Source organism: Pan paniscus, chromosome 13 (genome assembly GCF_029289425.2).
Source record: "Pan paniscus chromosome 13, NHGRI_mPanPan1-v2.0_pri, whole genome shotgun sequence".
Taxonomy (NCBI): Eukaryota; Metazoa; Chordata; class Mammalia; order Primates; family Hominidae; genus Pan; species Pan paniscus.
Window position 1 is genome coordinate 91,790,053 of NC_073262.2, and position 18,270 is coordinate 91,808,322.

Sequence of the window (18,270 nt, forward strand, 5' to 3'; positions counted from 1 at the left end):
AGGAGCCCTCCTGTCAACTTACAGGTCTTCCTTTTGGCCCTCGCTCTCCTCTTGGTCCCTGTGATCCTGGAGGTCCCTAAAACAGAAAATGATGATTATGCATGCAAAAATGTATACTTTCTTATTGAATTTTTAAAAGTCTACTTGATAAAAGAAAATTGGAAAACAGAAATACCACACTTAATTCAGTTCAGTTGAAGACTATAGAGAATAAAGCCATGTGCATATAAAAGTTCTGTACGCTTAGAAGCGTTGTTTATGTTATCAGTGACATTTAAAGACCTATGAAGAACTAGGTGCACATTATGGCATCATGGAGCATAGTGAGCTAAATAGATTAGCTTGACTAGTAATTGCAAATTTTTAAGGATCATATTTGCTGTCTTCTCCCAGGTAAAGCCTTTGCCACTAAACTCTGAGCACAAAAACTTACAATTCTGATTTTGAAAATTACATAAATGTGCAAAATACAAATTATCAATTATTCCAGGGACTGTAGGAAATCAAATTGGTACATGATACCCCAAAATGTTCATCACTGTTCAAGTTGCTGATAAAAGCAATGGAAAGGAAAGCCTCTTAGCCTACTACAGTACTGCTTTATGTACACTCAAGCATCTTTTCTTTTTACTTTACTTAGAATATTGCATTACTTCCCTTGTATGTTTAAAACCCACTTAGAAATTTCCAAATCTTAATTACAGTTACTTTTCCCTTAAATAACAAATGATTATTATATTTCAAAAGTGGTGTTATTGTGCTGATATCTTAAAATGTTCCCCCCCGCCCCGGGAAATGGCTGTTGCCAGGGGGACTTTGTTTCTCTTTAAAAGAGGATTTAAACTGAGTTATGAAGATTATATTGTGTATTTACTCAACCCAACATATAGCATCGTTTAAAAGTGAGGGCTTCAGAAGAACCAGAGTGAGTCCATTAAAGCTGACTTAGTATTTTAAGCTGATTTGATGTGTTTAACATTTACATGAAGTGTGTGTATATGTTATGAATACTGCTGATAATCCAAACTTGAAAAAATTAATCTTTTATACTAAGCCATAAATATGCTCTCCTGCTGTATGATTTCTCAAATTCTACTGCAATATATAATTTTATTAAGCAGATAAAACTAGCCTACCATTAATCATAGTCAAACAACACACAAGTATGCCCTAATTTCAGTGAACAAAGTCACACTAAAATTAACAAATGTAACAATAAAGTGTTTTGTCTTTTACATAACCAATAGCAAGACTAACATAATGTTTCTTCAGTTTCAGAATAAAATGATCCCTTATCTACCATTCATTGCTGCAAAGCAATGTCTAACTTGAAGATGGTTTAAGACAAAATGTTTTAAGAGACCAAGTATCATTGTTTAATTCTTTTATCTTCTCATGGATATAATATCTGCAAAGATTTTCAGTATCTCAAGGAATACAAGAGTACCATGAATATTGGGAGAAACTACTTACTGCCGGTCCTGGACGACCACGTATGCCTGTTACCTAAACAATAAACAAGAAAATTTGTAAAGGTAAAGTTTCTGCAGATATTCAGAGAAGTCAATAGTAACAAATAAGAATAACAACAAAAACCACAGTAATTTTTTTAAGAAATGGATGTTGTCAATTGATGACCATTTCCTCCTCTCCTTAAGATTTAAGATATTATCTAGTTTTAACTAATATAGGGAGGCAGTGCTGGCATAATGATAAAGAGCACCAACACTGGAGCCAAGGGGCCTGGGTTCAAATCCCGACACTACCCTTTACCAGATGTGTGACTTTGGACTAATTACTTATCCTCTCTGTTCTTAAGGATCTTAAGTGGAAACTTAAATGTAAAATGGTAGTGATGATTAGGTAATTACCTCCCTCATAGAGTTATGAAGACAAATAAATAAATATTTGTATTTGTAAAGCACTTAACACCTAAGACATAGTAAGCACACATAAATGCTTTTTAAAATTAAATAAAACAATATGAATTATTTAAGTTTTAGGTAATCTTCGTTAAAAAAAAACAAGCCAATTAAAGGCAAATAGAGAATGTAAACACTGCTAAATAAATCAACATGCATATTCTTCTTGTCTTGACAGACTGATGATAACACCTTTAAAACCTAGGAGAATGAGGCCAAGGTGGGTGGATCACTTGAGGTCAGGAGTTGAAGACCAGCCCGGCCAAACTGGTGAAACCCCGTCTTTACTAAAAATACAAAATTTAGCCAGGCATGGTGGCTCTTGCCTGTAGTCCCAGCTGCTCGGGAGGCTGAGGCACAAGAATCACTTGAATCTGGGAGGTGGAGGTTGCAGTGAGCTGAGATTGTGCCACTGCACTCCAGCCTGGGTAACAGAGCGAGACTCTGTTTCAAAAAAATAAAAATAAAAAATAATGAAACCTGACAGAATGACAGTTGAAGAGCTTTAATCCTGTTTAGTAACATACTTCTTGATCCATTTACAAGTTTAAAGAAGTCTTAGGAATTCTTATGCAACAGGGAATTTTGCTCAGGATCAGGGCATGATGTATTTCCGGAAGTGTGGAATAATAAACTACTATACTAACTAGTACTAATATTAACTATCAGTGTATATCCACATGTAATATATTTAACTTTTTAAAACAATGACTTTCTACCTTTAGTCATGGGACTATAAAAGTCAGGAACACAGAATATCAAATATTGTATTAAATAACTAATCTGTTCTGGTTTGCTTGTGTTATACTAAAAACTTGTTTTTAAAATAACTAATTTATTTTTGAAAGTATGTACATAAGCAATAATATACAATTATACTATAAGCTAAGTTTATTTAAGGTACAAGGAAACAATGATTATACATATACTTACAACAGGCACTAATCCTGGTTCTCCCTTTTGTCCCTGTGACATTAAAAACAATTCAAAAGTTCAATTAGCACAATATAATGGCTTGCTGGGCAAAAACATGTCACCCTAGAATATGCCATGTAAACACAGGGAATTTCTATGTAAGAAATGCAAAAAACTACAAAAAGAAAGTTAACAATTTTTAGGATATTTAGTCAGATATTATTCATTAAAATATTACTGCTCACCTGAAAGACATAAAAAAATCCAGCGTGTGAAATATGTAAAGCTATTTTGCTTCAGTTTCCACATAGATCAAATCCAAAGAGTTGACTAGAGCACAAAATAGTTGCAACAAAAAGATGTAAAGACAAAGCACCAGAGGAAAAACTACTGAAAGACTGAAAACACAAAAAGAGCCAGAAATTGTAATACATAAAAATTAATATAAATTAATATATACAAATTTTCACACTTTTATCATATGACACATAGTTTTCAGGATCTAATCAGATGCCATTCCTGAACTACTAGCACCCTTTTTTAGTACTCATGGAAGGGCATTAAAAATGAGTACATGTGCTCATCTTTAATAAAAAGAAAGAAAAAAATAATAATTCCACTCAGATGATTCTCAATACCTGAAGAAAATCTAGGAAAAAAAATCAATTGACTAAGAAAATCAAAAACAACATAAGAAACTATCATGTAAGTAAATAGGGTCAGGTCAATATAATTGCTTTTATAATAGATATAGCAAATGTAATAGATGTAGATAGAATTTATTTTGATTCTTAGAACTTTTCTCAGAAATGGAATCCTCATTGCATGATATCAGGTACACAGATTAAATAATATTGGATGAATTGTAGCTTTATCTATTTCTACTTAATCATTTACTAATTTGTATTCTTCATTTCAAAATTTGTCTTCCAACAGATTTTGGTCTCCTCAAAGTCATGGTTGTGTCTTAGTCTACTTCACATGCTCAGCATAGCAAATGGAAGCATTCAATGAATTTTTAAAATGTATTACTTTCCATTAATATATTAAGAAATAATGCTTTTTACCGGGCAATTGTGTAGGATGAATATGAATTTAACATCTCTAAAATGTAGAAAAACACAAGAAGAATGAGTTCTAGTTTATTTTATTTCTCCTTTCATATATATTATCCTTTAATCTGATTATAAAAATACTATGTGTTCATAGCAGGAAATTTTGAAAATAGAAGAAATATTTTTTAAAAAACCCTAAATATCCTACTCAACACCCCGGAGATAACCACTGTTAATGTGCTGGCATTCTTAGTTTTCCACCATCTACATGCACTTTGAGTATCTAATCAATGCCTCATTATCTTACTCTTAAATTTTGTTTTCATTTTTAAGTTTAAGAATGACATTAAAATGAATATCTTTGTTTATAAATGTGTCCATGGTATCTCTGATTAATACTTTATGATATGTTTTTAGAAGTTAAATTTGTGGACTAAAGACATTTTAAGTTTTTAACCCATATCACCAAATTGTACTACTAAAGATACAATCTACTTATATCCTTCCAATACTATCCTGACAAAACTTCATGAAGTGAAATGATGGACTTAAGGGCGGAACTAATAATAACTCAGTCACAGTTGCTGATTCTAATGTTGAAGCAGCGAATACTCTGAAAGTCAGGAATAAATTGAGAATCCAAAAGAAGGAAAGGGCTCTCCAGAAGCAGGAGGCAGTTCTATAGGGTAAGTTCAAGATTGAAACACTAGGGACTAATAGCCAACCTACACAAAGCCTAGGACAAGAAAGAATCAACATATATGGGCTTCAAAGTAAAATAGGCTTATTTCTGCATGTTCACATCCACTAACTTCTAGAGTCTTTCTATTTTAAAAAATACAAAAATAATAAAATTTAACCATGTAAGAGCTATAATAAAAGATATTTTTCAAAATGCTGAAAGAATTTGAATTGTTTAGAAAGGGTACATAAATTTGTGTGCAATAAACAAAGGACTTTATGATGCTGAAACAATGCTCCTTCTAGAGGAAGACTAGAAGAACAAATAAAAAGAGAGGACAAATTGTTTCAGTCAGAATGAGAAAAATGGAACAGCCTGCTAAGAATAGTTGTGAAATTTCCATTCTAAGAGACCTACAAGCAAAATGCACTTTATACTTGCTTTATATGTAGGGGAATAGAACTCTCTGATACCTGTCTTACCTAAATTGTAGGCTTTTTGATATATGACTGTTCTGTTGCTGCACAATATTTAAAAGGGGTTAAGTGTTCAATTATAAGTTTCTAATAATAAATTCCCTAATGATTCTATTCTTATTTTGGATATAAGCCACAAATGTAAATATTTGTTTCTATTGTTTGTATTAATATAGGCTTTGAATAAGTTAATTTGTATGGAATAATGGTTTGTCTAAAGTTTTACTAAATTTAATTTTCATATCCACTGAGAAACATAAAGTTCATGTACTCAGATCCAGATGTGCATTACAATTACTTGTCATTTAATACCATGTGGACATGCTTTGTAGAATGTCATTACCATGGAAGCAGTTATAGTGTTTTTCTCACATTTGCATCATCTATACCATTTGCCTCACAGCCATATAAAAAAGGTTCAGTAATTATGTTGGAGTTAACATGAATTAATGAATGAATCAATCGGTCAATGAGTTGTAAGTAAATATCAAAATGGATATAAACGAAGAACAAATTGCATTTTTATAACATTGCTTTGCTCTTGTGTTTCTGATGATACCTGATGACAAATGAAAACAAGTCATGAAGATAGTGGCACATAACTACAGTCTGCTACATTGGCAGCTGCTTTGAGTATATTCTTCACCCAGCTCTCCCACACTACTTTTGGAGAAAGGCAGCAAATGACACAGCCTACCAGTTATCTCTCTAAGTCGGGTAACTGCTAACTGAATTAAAATGATTATTTCATAGCAGTACTCATTGTTAGGATTTTTTGTTGTTTCATAGATTGGTCTGTCTCTCTATCTGTCTATCCATGCATCCATGCATCCATCCATCTATCTTTCACCTATCTGTCAAGTTTGTTCAAGGCCTATACCAATCTGCTAAGTTTCAATTTATTTTCGTTTTCACAATAAATTAAATGTGAAATAGCATTTGCAGCCCTTCTCCTTTGACATATATTCATATCTAATTTATTCCAAATGAGACAAATTTATGATATCGCCCTCTGAATCAAAATGTGTAAAACTGGCCAGGATCTCCCCTTGATAGCATCACTCTTACTTATCATGAATGTGTAGCATTGCTTTATCTGTTATCTGATAAATCATTTTATTAAAGTTCCACTGTGTGCAAAAGTAAAGAAAATTTATGGAAATTGGGACCAGCAACAGTTTCTACTCCCTTGATCCCTGTGCCCATCTCATTTGGATACAATTGAAGCAAATGCCATAATTTTCAAGATAACCAAAAAACAGAGAGCACTCTTGGGCAAAAAGAACTATCTTCGCTTCGTAGGATTACCTTATTGATGGCAAGTGACCAAGCTGACCAACTATACTCGGGTCATGGATGCAGCCTACCCTGTTTTCAAGTGTAAAGCTTGTGTCCAGAATTAGATTTTAAGCTCTCTGAAGGTGAAGGAGGGGACAGGAGGGGAAGAAATGTCTGTTTGGTAAAATGTTCAATTAATTCTGGATCTTTACTTCCCAACCAATGAGAGAGGGGCTATAGGCCCATTGAAGTCAAATTGACATTCTTCATTCCTTCCTTCCTTCCTCCCTCACTTTCTTCCTTCCTCCTTCCCTTCCTCCTATCTTTTCTTTCTTCCATCAAATGTGTATTGTACTTCTAATACGTGCAAAGTATGTACTATGCAATGACAAATGCAAAGAATAAAAGGTTAATAAGACATTTTCAATCCCTAAAGATGTCACAACTTTCTGGCAGAAACAGATATACAAACAGAAATTAACCATAAAGTGAATGGTTAGAGGCATCTGTCCTTTGGAAACACAGTAGCTGAACTGTGCTTATATACTTGTCACAATGTATTTGTATGGTACTTTGTACTTTTCAAAAGCTTTCAAACGTTTCAGAGCACAGTTCTGTGTGGATAGTATTGGATATAAGTCTGCTTATGAAAAAGAAAATATGCAAAGTAACACTTACCTTTCTTCCTCTACCTGTAAAAAGAAAAGAGTAAATGTGTTATTTTATGAGGAAACAATTATTGAGAATCTGCTAAATATTTACTTTCAATAATAGATTTCTTCTGGAGTCAGAATTACAGTGATAGTGATTACACTATCAGCAGTAAGCAGAATTCAAAAGGTTTTGGATCAATACTTCCATAAAAGGCAAAAAATGCATCTTTTTGGAAAATTCTAACATGATATTAATATTCTTCACAACATTTATATGACATTTAAAGTTCATTAAATTATTAAATTAGCTATTAAAGCTATAATGAATTATCTTTCATCAATATTCTCCATTTTTGCTTTTTATAATTTTATGAGCAAGGCTGTTTATTCATATGGTTCAAAAGCAAAAATGTATTAAAAGTATACAATTATACACTAAAAAATGTCATTCCATCTGGTCCTGTGTTCCCTATTTCCACTTTACCCCCACCCCCACAGGAGGCCACTATTATTGGTTTCTCGTATGTTGTTCTCAAGTTTAGTTTGGAATATTTAAGAAAATTATTACAGACTCATTTCTCTACTTTTTCCATACTGTTCTTCACTTGTCTGTATATCACATAGATCATTAAATCTTACAGATCTTTGCTCATCAGTATATAGTTTCTTTATTGTTTTTCTTAATTTTTTAATAAGATTCCACTGTATTAATCTAACACAATCTATTTAACTAATTTTGACCTTTACCCATTAGGGACATTTGGATTGTTTCTAATCTTTTGTTATCACTAGGATGTACTTTATCATCTAACCAGGACACTTTTAAGGATGAAAGTGAAAGTTATTGTTTATTATGCCAAGAAAATTGATGTAATTTGGGGTTTTCCTGGGCAAGCTAGAATGAAGGTCATGCTGGCTATTAAAAATAATATTGTAATGAGTAATTGTTACGTATACGCTACATGAAAGTGTATTTGTAAGATAAATTCCCCAATATCCTTTTTGAGTTAAAGGTATAGGCATTGGTAACTCGATAGATACTACCAATATCCTTTCATAGAAATTATACCACTTTACACTCCACAAATAATGGACACATTTCCCCACAGACAATATGCAGTGATACCCAGTATGCTATCAAACATTTTAATTTTGGCCAATCTGATAGGTAAAACATGATAGCTCAGTATAGTTTTCATTCACATATCTTATTATGAGAAAATTTGACAGTTTTGTCATATATTGAAAAATCATTTGTATTTCCTTGTTCGAATGATTAGCTAATTTCCCTTGCCTATATTTTTATTAGGTTATTGATATTTTAATTATTTATATCTAGTATTTCTTTATATGTAAAGAATATTAATTCTTTGTGAATTGAGTTGCAAACATTTCTACTTTGCTCATTTGTCACACAAATGTTTATTATTTTTGTACATTTTTATGCCTTCTGGGCTTTGAGTCAGAATTCATAAAGTCATATATTTTAAAAGACTATAAAGAAATTATCCTATGTTATCTTTGAAATCATTATGATTTAATTTTTCTCATTTAAATCACTGCTTTATTTAGAATTTGTGCTAGTGTAGAATATATTTTTATTATTCAACTTCATTTTTTTCCAGATGATTGCCTAGCCATTCCAACAAGGTTTATGAAATAATTCTTCTTTTCTCCACTACTAAGATGCCATCTTTATTGTATTCAATCTGACCATGTATATTTGGATCTACTTCAAGATTTTATTTTATTCATGTATCTACATCACATTTTTTAAACTAATGAATCCTTTTTAAAATCTTGTAGGGCTAGTCATCCTTAATTGCTCTTATTCTTAAGGATTTGCCTGATTATTCTTTCTTGTGTAGTCTATGAAAATTTTAACTTACAATATGTCGAATTCTCAAAGAAAGTGTGCTATGTTTATATTGAGATCATGTTAAAATCACTAATTAACTTATGGAGAATTTATGTGAGTGTAATGTTTAGTCTTTCTAACCAAGGACATTCAGTTTTTTAAATACTTAGTTTGAATTAGCAGTATTAAAAAATTTTCATCAGATCTCATACATTTTGTGTTAAGTTATCCTTAAGTGTCTGTTGCTATTACAAATGAGGAATTTTTATTCCTATTATTTCTTCTATGATGTAATTGTTTATACATAGTAAACCTATTAATTTCTGCTTGTTAATTTTGCACTCTCATGTCTTACTAAATTCTTTTATTTTTTGTAGTTTTTTTTTACTCAATTTAATAGGTTTGTAAGCATACAATTGTATTTTCTGCAAATGGCTAGTTTTTGCTCCTCTTTTTAGATTTTTGAAAACTCTGATTTCTTTTTTTAATGTCAAATTATTTATTCAGGCACATTCAGTACTGTTAAATGGTAATGGTGATAATGGATACTCAGTCTATCTTTGTGTTTAGTAGGGATGCTTTTAGTATTAAGCATAATGAAACTTTTAAGTTGAGATGTAAATATTGTATTATGTTAGTATCATTTATTACCAAGTTAGTAACTGTCTTTATCAAAAGTATTTACTGATCATTGTCAAATACTTTTACTTTAATTATGAAAGAATTCATATACTTTCTCTTCATAGATCTGTTAAGATAATTATTTTTATTAATAGCTTCCTTAATAGTCAATTATTTTGCACTTGTGGAATAATCGCCACTTTTTCATGAATAATTACTCTCTTAATATGCTAATAGACTTAATATTTTATTTAGAATTGTAAAAAAAATTTATGAGATCAGTTCATAGTTTTTTGTGTGTGTCATTGTTATTACTTTTGCTGTAAATAATATACTTCCTTCATAGTAAAACTTTGAAAGTTTGCTGTCTCTTTCAATGTTCAAGAAGAGGATTTAAAAGCATTAAAACCATCTGATTTCTTTTTAAGACCTTTTAGTTGTTTGACACAACTGTGAAAACACCTGGACTTGCTGCTTTGGGAATCTAGCTGCTTTGCAAATTTCTCTGTTTCTTCTAAGAAAATCCATGTTCTAAGATTTTCTGTTTCTACCAGAGCTAGTCTTAGTAAATTACATTGTCTTAGAAAATTATTCATATTAGTTTTCAAATTTATGAAGATACAGTTGAATAAAGGGACCTCTTAATGATTATTTCATGTTGTTTTACTTTCATTAGGTAATTTTTTCTTTATCATTTTTTGCTTTAGGTTAGATCTTTTGGTTGGGTTTTTATAGGACCATGTTTTGGATTTACATATTATTTCTACTATATTTCAGTTTTCTCACTTTTCAACTTCTGTTTTTATCTTTAAATTTTTTTTCTTCCACTTACTTTCAGTTTATTTTGTTGACTCTTTTTAACTTTTTGAGAAAGATGCTAAATGCACATACTTTTATTCTTTCTTTTTATTTATATAAGCATAGAACTATGATTTTTCGTTAAAATTTTAAAAATAAAATGTTTCATTATGTTTTCAAGTATCTTTGTTTGGTGTGTTAGAACTTCTTATGTTTAAAAAGATTTATATATTAGTTCTATCAATTATATTCCATATTCTGTTAAATTATGTTAACATTCTTTTACATTACTCATAGATCTGTATTTGTTTAGACAGTTTCTATTAGTTCCACTAAAATGAGCAATGATAAAATTGACAGTGTTTCTTTTTTCTTACATGCCGCTCAGGTTTTCTTCTAGCATTCCATTTTAACAAGGAAATGTTCTTTTTAGCATTTATTTTTGTAGTGTTAAATGTGCCACTACTTTGCTCATGTGATTTGTCAGGTTTGAATGATATTATCTGACTTTCACCTTTAAAGATGAGGAATTACCAAACTCACTCTAGTTCATACTTTCTTTTGCCTCCCCCTTTCATTATATATGTTTTATAATTATTTCTGCATTGTCAGAAGCTATAATATTTACAATCCCATCTGTCACCCTAAGTTACACTTTTGTTTTAGTCTTTTTCTAGATTCAAATATAATAAATGCTCACATAAGTTCTTTGACAGTTTCTTCAATTAACTCTTGGTTGCCTTGCATTTAGCCGATGGTAGTTTCCCTGAGAAATTTATAGAAAAAATAACCCCACAGAAATGCTTTTACTGTAGCTTTTATATTTGAAGGAGAGAATGGATTTATATTTAACTTTAATTAACCATATTATCTCCTTAAGAAATATGTATATATTGCTCCACTGTCTTCTGACACTGGATACTGTGGAGAAATTTGTGACCAGTCTTAACAACTTTTCCCTTGAGAAATAATCTGTTCTCATTCTTTGACATTCTAAAGAAGTATTTATTTATCTTTAAAGTTTAATGACTTCATTAAGTTACATATGTCTCTGTTAACTCTTTTAGGTCAATTTTTCAGACATGTGGTTGCCATTTCAATATTGACATTAAAGTTTTACTTCATAAAATTTTTCTTGTATTATATTGTTATTTGTTCTACTCAATTGTATTAATTTTTTCTTTGGGTGCCCATCTTCAGGGTTATCCCTTGCTTGCCTTCTACATCTATTATTTTTTAACTCTTTAAAAATTGTAATTCATTATTTTCCTATTCTCACGGCCCTTGCTTTATTTTGTGTGATATCAACTTTCCTTATGATCCCTCCTATTTCATCTTCATTTCTTTGTGATGATTTGATTTTCCTTCTATTTCTTTTCTGACCATTACTTTTTTCTGCTTTATAGCCTTCTTTCTTAAAGATAATTACTTTATTAAGTTTTTTTTTTTTTTTTGGTTCACGGTAAAATGATAGGTCAGAATTTTCACATGGTCTATAGCAATATATTTTCTGGTGTGTTATCTCGTAAATTTAGCTGAACTCAACCACTTTTTATCTTATGGCATCTGTGCATAATGCAATTGCCAGCTCCTAGACCAACTATTTGAAGGAGACTGTACATTTTGGTGTGTTTTCTGATATTTGCCACCATTGTTCCCATTTGCTATTCACTTATCCCCAAGGATTTAATTTTACTTTATTCCTGGGCTGTTTTGATGATTGTATTTGCTTTGGGTAGCTCTTATATGTCTTGGTTTTAATTCTTTCTTTTATATATTTCTTATTACATTACTGAAAAGTGAGTGTAGGTATTTACCCAAGGCACATTGTTTCTGTTCAAGAAGCAGAGAAAAGGTAAGTTGCTATCTATTTCCATATACATACTGTTGAAACCTTTATTGTATTTGCTGTTTTTTGCAATGAAATTTTGAAAAAAAAATAAAGCCTTGATATTGTCTTGACAATGATGAATTAGAAGTCTCATGACTGCTAACACAAATAACCTGAAGGTTTAATATTGCTCTTACCTTGTTTATTGAAACCTATAAATATAAACTTGTTTCCCTAACATGTATCTTTAAAATATGTACTCATACTGAAATACATAATATCTGTTAAACACAGAAACTTTTTCTTCAAAGAAGTTTTAAAGTTTTACTTTATATTATTTTTTCTCCTGGAAATCTATTTCATTCTTTACCTAGCCAACATGAAAAGCATTCTGCATTTAAAAGCCAATGTAATACAGGGTGCTGTGGCACTGAATTACATTAGGAATAAGTATTCCATTCACTAGGACAAAGTTGGCATCATTGTAGATAAATGTGTTTTCTAGATCTTCTCTCAGGCATTAATGGACTTAAAGGGAAACTGAAAAATAACTTGGAGGCACTCATCATGCATATGGTAACAAATGATCATCTTAAGTGATTCAAGAAATTCTCAGATTAGACATAACCACCAAAATTCAGCCCCAAATGCTTCAGATATTTAAGAAGACAGGAAATTACTGTCTGCTTCTATCTAACTTTAGATAAAGTGAGTGAGCAAAATCATTAATCATTAACCCCAAAAGCCACCAAAAAAGCTGCTTAATTATTCTCTTGAGTTGCTGAATGCTGAAAGTGAAAAACACTGCAACTATAAAGGTGAGTAACTGGATCAATTATGAGTTGGCCCTAAACATTCTTACCAAAATTTGTATTGCCACCTCCAGGTGTTTGGGAACAGACAGGACAGCATTCCCCAGGGGGCGTTACAGGGTCGGCACAGTCCAGCACATCCTGGCATTCTATCTTGTCACAGAGAATGGCTCCATTGTCACAGACACAGATCTGACAAGGGGCAGGTTTCCAAATGTCCCTGTTTAAGTACATCTGGCCATTCTGAGTGCAGGCTATTTCTTCACCATATCCTTCTAAAATAAGAAGAAAAGAAAGAAGAGGTTAGTAATCTGAAATTATAGAATTGAGAAAATAAAAGGTGAGCCATCTTGTGGATTCTAAAAAATTCTGGACTAAGAAGTAACCTTCCAAGGAGCCAAACACAGATGAACTGATTTCATTTCATAACAAAATAATATGTAATTCACCATGAAATAATGATAATGTATCCTTGCATGATAGGGGAAGAAATAAAAGTGATACAATGGAGGTATATTTTTTAACCAGATAATGCTTCCTTCAAGATTTTATTCTTGAAGGTATGAATGATGAAACATGAGAATATCAATAAAGAGGGATAAAAGAGAACCATCTGAAAATGGGGAGAAAATGAATAGCTCAAAGGAGAATATATAATTTGAATGTTTGGTGAACCCTATTATGACTTGCAACTCACTGGAAACTTTAGTAAATTCCACAACAGGAGACAGTATGTTTTCATTTACCATAGAAAAAAACTTCAAAAAAGAAAAAGGTGTATATTTTTATTAAAATTATTTTTAAATGTACAGTAAAAAAGTATAACCATGTCCCATTTCATGGAGTAGAATTCTATTTGATATCCTAAATTGATGATGTTTACTCAACTGTGGCAGAAATGCAAAACTTATGCAGATAATGAGTGAATTATGTTTGCATCAAAATTAATTAAGGAAAACCATAGCCAAAATAATACAGTGAGTTAATATATATTTGTCTAGTGCTTTTCTACATTTACAATTTAAGAAAGTTTGGGAAAATACACACACATATATATGTGTGTGTGTGTACACATATTGCTCAAGAGCAGTTCTATTATACATTTACTAACAAGTAAACACATATATTACATCATTAACTTTGTGATTTTATAAGAAATACTACAGAATTTTAAAACATAATGTGGATCAAATCATCCTTGCTTAAATACATCAAGAACTTCCCAACTACTTAAATTCAAAACTTCCTTATAAAGGCTAAAGACCTTCTTTCCCATTTCTTGCACAACTTGACCACTTTTGCCCAGCACTACCTCTCCTTCCTTCATCCCAGGCCCACATGGCTATCTATCATTACTTACTTCAATGTCATCTCCCCGCGAAATTCTTTTCTGACTACCCTGCAAAAATTAGACTTCCTTTACCCAACTGATATTTTTCAGAGACCTTTTCAAAGAACTCATTCACTCAGCCATTCATTCATTTATTCATTCATTCATTGTGTATTATATGCTACGTAATTGAAGAGATACTAAAATGTGAACAAATAGGCAAAAATCACTGCCCTCAGGAAGTTTATTAGAATGAGTATTAATTTTTTATTTTTGTTTAGTTTATCTCCCTCACTAGAGAAAAACTAGATGAAAGTAAGGACTAGGCGTCTTGTTCATCACTGTATTTCTTTTCTTTTTCTTTTTTTTCTTTTTTAAAATGGAGTTTTGTTCTTGTCGCCCAGGCAGGAGTCCAATGGTGCGATCTCAGCTCATTGCAACCTCCGCTTCCTGGGTTCAAGCAATTCTCCTGCCTCAGCCTCCCAAGTAGCTGGGATTACTGGCACCTGCCACCATGCCCAGCGAATTTTTGTTTTAGTGGAGACGGGGTTTCGCCGTGTTTGCCAGGCTGGTCTCCTGACCTCAAGTGATCCACCCACCTCAGCCCCCCAAAGTGCTGGGATTACAGCCTTGAACCACTGTGCCTGGCCTCATCATTGTATTTCTAAAGCTTGATGCTATACCTTTCATAGAACAGCCATTTAATAAATTTGTCTACTGGATGGATATAATGAATGAATCTAAACTATGGTAAACTAGTTTAATTGCACAGCATGAACTTTGTACTTCATAAAAAGATGTTTTAATGTAGTTGTAATCAGTTTATGAAAGATATTATCATTTGGCATATAAATATATTCAAATGATAATGCAAAGCTACATACGAAAATTATTTTAGTTTACAATACAGATATTAATACAAAAATCTGCTTTATATAATTATTATTTGTCAATTATACCTTAATAAAGCTGGAATAAAAACATTTTTCTCACTGTCCTGTGGAATATTTTGCTTTATGTATTTAGTCTTTCATCACAGATATTTGGCAAATGGAAAATTGCTTTCAGAGAGTAACACTACTATATCCTAATGGTTTGTGTGCTGTTTTATAAGATGAGGACACAAGTTTCTAATCTGTTTTATCTTCATTAAAAGACTTGTATCACATAATACATATCTAATCAACAAAACAGTATTAGCTCTATGTCCATAGTGCTATTATAGTCATTTAAAACCAAGGTGAAAATAGAAATTATGTTTTAATATGCTTTTCTGGAAGATTATTTTGAAAAAATGAGAAATGTATTCATCAAATAAACAGTGTGACTTTTAGATGAAATATCACTTTAACACAGTGTAATTCCATGAATAACATTTCCAAAGACACAACCTGTATAAAAATGGGCTTATGTCTATAGTTCACTGAAAAATTCCATTAAGTAGATAACTTAAGGGTAACTTTGCTCATTAAGTTTTATGATTGAGAAGGAAATATCCACTTACAAATGTTAAATGCTATTACCTGAAAATGAGATACTACTTCAATTAGCTTGTTTCTCTCATTACACACTCTTGGGTGGGGGTGCTGGGAGTTAAGTGCATATGTGCCTAGTACTAATTGTGCAAAATATTGAAAGCATATGTGGCTGGGTGTAGTGGCTCACACCTACAATCCCAGCATGTTGGGAGGCCAAGGTGGGAGGATTGCTTGAGGCCAAGAGTTCAAGACCAGCCTGGGCAATATAGTGAGATACTATCTCTGCAAAAATTTTAAAGTTAGCCAGGCATAGTGGCGCGTGCCTGTAGCTCCAGCTACTCTGAAGGTGAGGTAGGAGGATGATTTTAGCTCAGGAGTTCTAGGCTGCAGTGAGCTATGGGAACGCTATGCTACTGCACTCCATCTTGAGCAACAGAGTGAGACCTGGACTCACAAAAAGAAAAGACAAGAAGGAAGCATATGTGTTCCTTTCTGTCCTCAAAATATATATTATTGTGGAGTATTATATATATTATATATGTTACACATATAACAATATATGTATGTTTTATATATATAACATTGTGGAGTGCTATATTTGTTATATAATAGATGAATATAATTAACTTATTATATAATTTTAATTATATAATATATGTTTGTTTATTGTATAAATCTTGAAGGAGCCATAGAGAACAGGATAAGTTATCCCCTGAAGATTTATAAAATGAATTATTATAACAAAATATGTTATTATTGGATATATATTATATATAAGGATATATATTGCTGATGGGATAATTAGATATTTGGAAGCAGAGAATATGAAAAACAAAAACAAGATGACACGTAATGATGTCAATTAAATATTAAAATATGTGAGGAACTCTTCAAGGAGTAGCTTATCTTCTTCCTTGTGGCTCCTTTAGGGTTGGAATAAAAAGACACATTGTCTCAGTCTTGTGTTAACACCTAGAAGAGCAGTTTCTTTCTGAAAGTTTAAGACAACATAACTTCAACTCAAGGGGCAAAGAAGTGGGCCACTGGATTACTTTCTTTAAATGATAATGTTAAAGGTTAGTTTTATACTCTGAGTCATCATGGCTTCCCTTCTCCTGAGAATTTATAATTAAATTTAAGATGATGTGGAAAGTTAGTTGGAATGCTTTTAAATAGCAAGGAGATGAAAAACCACATTCACTGTTAAACCTTGTCTTCTCTTCACTCAGACAAGAATCCATACACATCACAGAGGGCTCAAAAACTCAGTGAACTCTCATTGTCCATGTCTGAATGAAAGACATGTACAAAGAAACAGTGGGTAGAAAATACAGGGTGTCTTGCAGTTTTCACGGATCTACATGGTAGTTGTACACCATATGATTAAGTTGTCCCTTCTGTTTTCTACACAGACATTCACTTAAACGAAAAGAAAAGTAAAATAGAAAGCAAAATTGCAGCCAATTTGTTGAAAAATATTGCAGTAAAGTTGTCATAATAGAATTATTTTATAAATGACAATACAGTATAAAATAACAAAAATTTTCAAATGACATTCTGAGAAATTCAATTCTGTCCTCCTGATTTCTCTATCCAAATCATAAAATTAACCCAAGCTGACGTCCAAAGCTTAGATTCAAGGCCCAGGACTTAAAAAAAAAAAAAAAAGTTTCTTAAAATACCTGGATATTGGGGCCGGTCAGGGAGTAGGGTGGGGTTGCAGGAGGGAGAGCATTAGTAAAAATTAGAAAAAAATAGCTAATGCATGCTGGGCTTAATACCTAGGTGATGGGTTGATAGGTGCAGCAAACCACAATGGCACACGTTTACCTATGTAACAAACCTGCACATCCTCCACATAAACCCTGGAACTTAAAATAAAAATAAAATTTAAATTTAAAAATTAGATAAACAAATATTTTTATATAATCTAAAAAAGAACGCCAAAACTATAATTTTGCGTTACTTGTATTTTTTGCTGTTTATGTTTAACTTTCCTAAAATTGATTAGGACTGGTAGAAATCTGATAATATCATCACTATTTTGTAATTTTCATGTTTATCTCCCAACCTACAAGATTCTTTTACCCTCACCAAATGTTCCAATAAATTGAATCCATTGTGAAGTCATTCCCACAACAATTGTGGCACTGATATATTACAGAAAAGAGATATATTTTATCTGATCACATTTTATTTGAAATCAACTCAATTTTTCTGTTTCTCATATATCCTCATAGATTTCTCTTCTCATAAATCTTAAGTGCTTTTAAATTTAGTTGTAAGAATTCAGTTCTTAATCACTAGATGGCAGACCAAATCCACCATCTTATTATAACAATTAGAAACTAAATTATCACAATTGCAGCTTGCCAACTATATGGTATGCCCTGCATCCACATTTTTTCATACAATTACACCTGTGGGGGGGGGGGGAAGCCTGCATAGAAACGGCCATATTGAAACCTTGGACTGGCCAAGAGAGACGACTGTATTTGCATATTAAATTATTGGAGTCTACTTACAGGCTTTGAAAAATATATGAAATAAAAGTCCCTAAA

The 18,270-nt window shown here is 31.8% G+C and overlaps 1 protein-coding gene across 4 annotated transcripts in view; it reads right to left on the reverse strand.

Annotated features, from left to right (window-relative positions):
* The window catches only part of COL5A2 (collagen type V alpha 2 chain), a 408,468-nt gene that overhangs the window by 64,771 nt on the left and 325,427 nt on the right, over positions 1–18,270 (reverse strand). For 2 of the 4 annotated variants that reach the window (XM_063595475.1, XM_063595474.1), the window contains 4 exons: positions 12,944–13,176; positions 2,856–2,888; positions 1,474–1,506; positions 23–76 (listed from right to left, as the gene is read on the reverse strand). In XM_063595475.1, the coding sequence (XP_063451545.1) occupies positions 23–76; positions 1,474–1,506; positions 2,856–2,888; positions 12,944–13,176 (353 nt within the window). Of the gene's footprint in view, positions 1–22; positions 77–1,473; positions 1,507–2,855; positions 2,889–3,082; positions 3,237–7,006; positions 7,021–12,943; positions 13,177–18,270 lie in introns of those variants that run through there. The other 2 variants (XM_003825263.5, XM_055108869.2) reach the window with 2 other exon arrangements.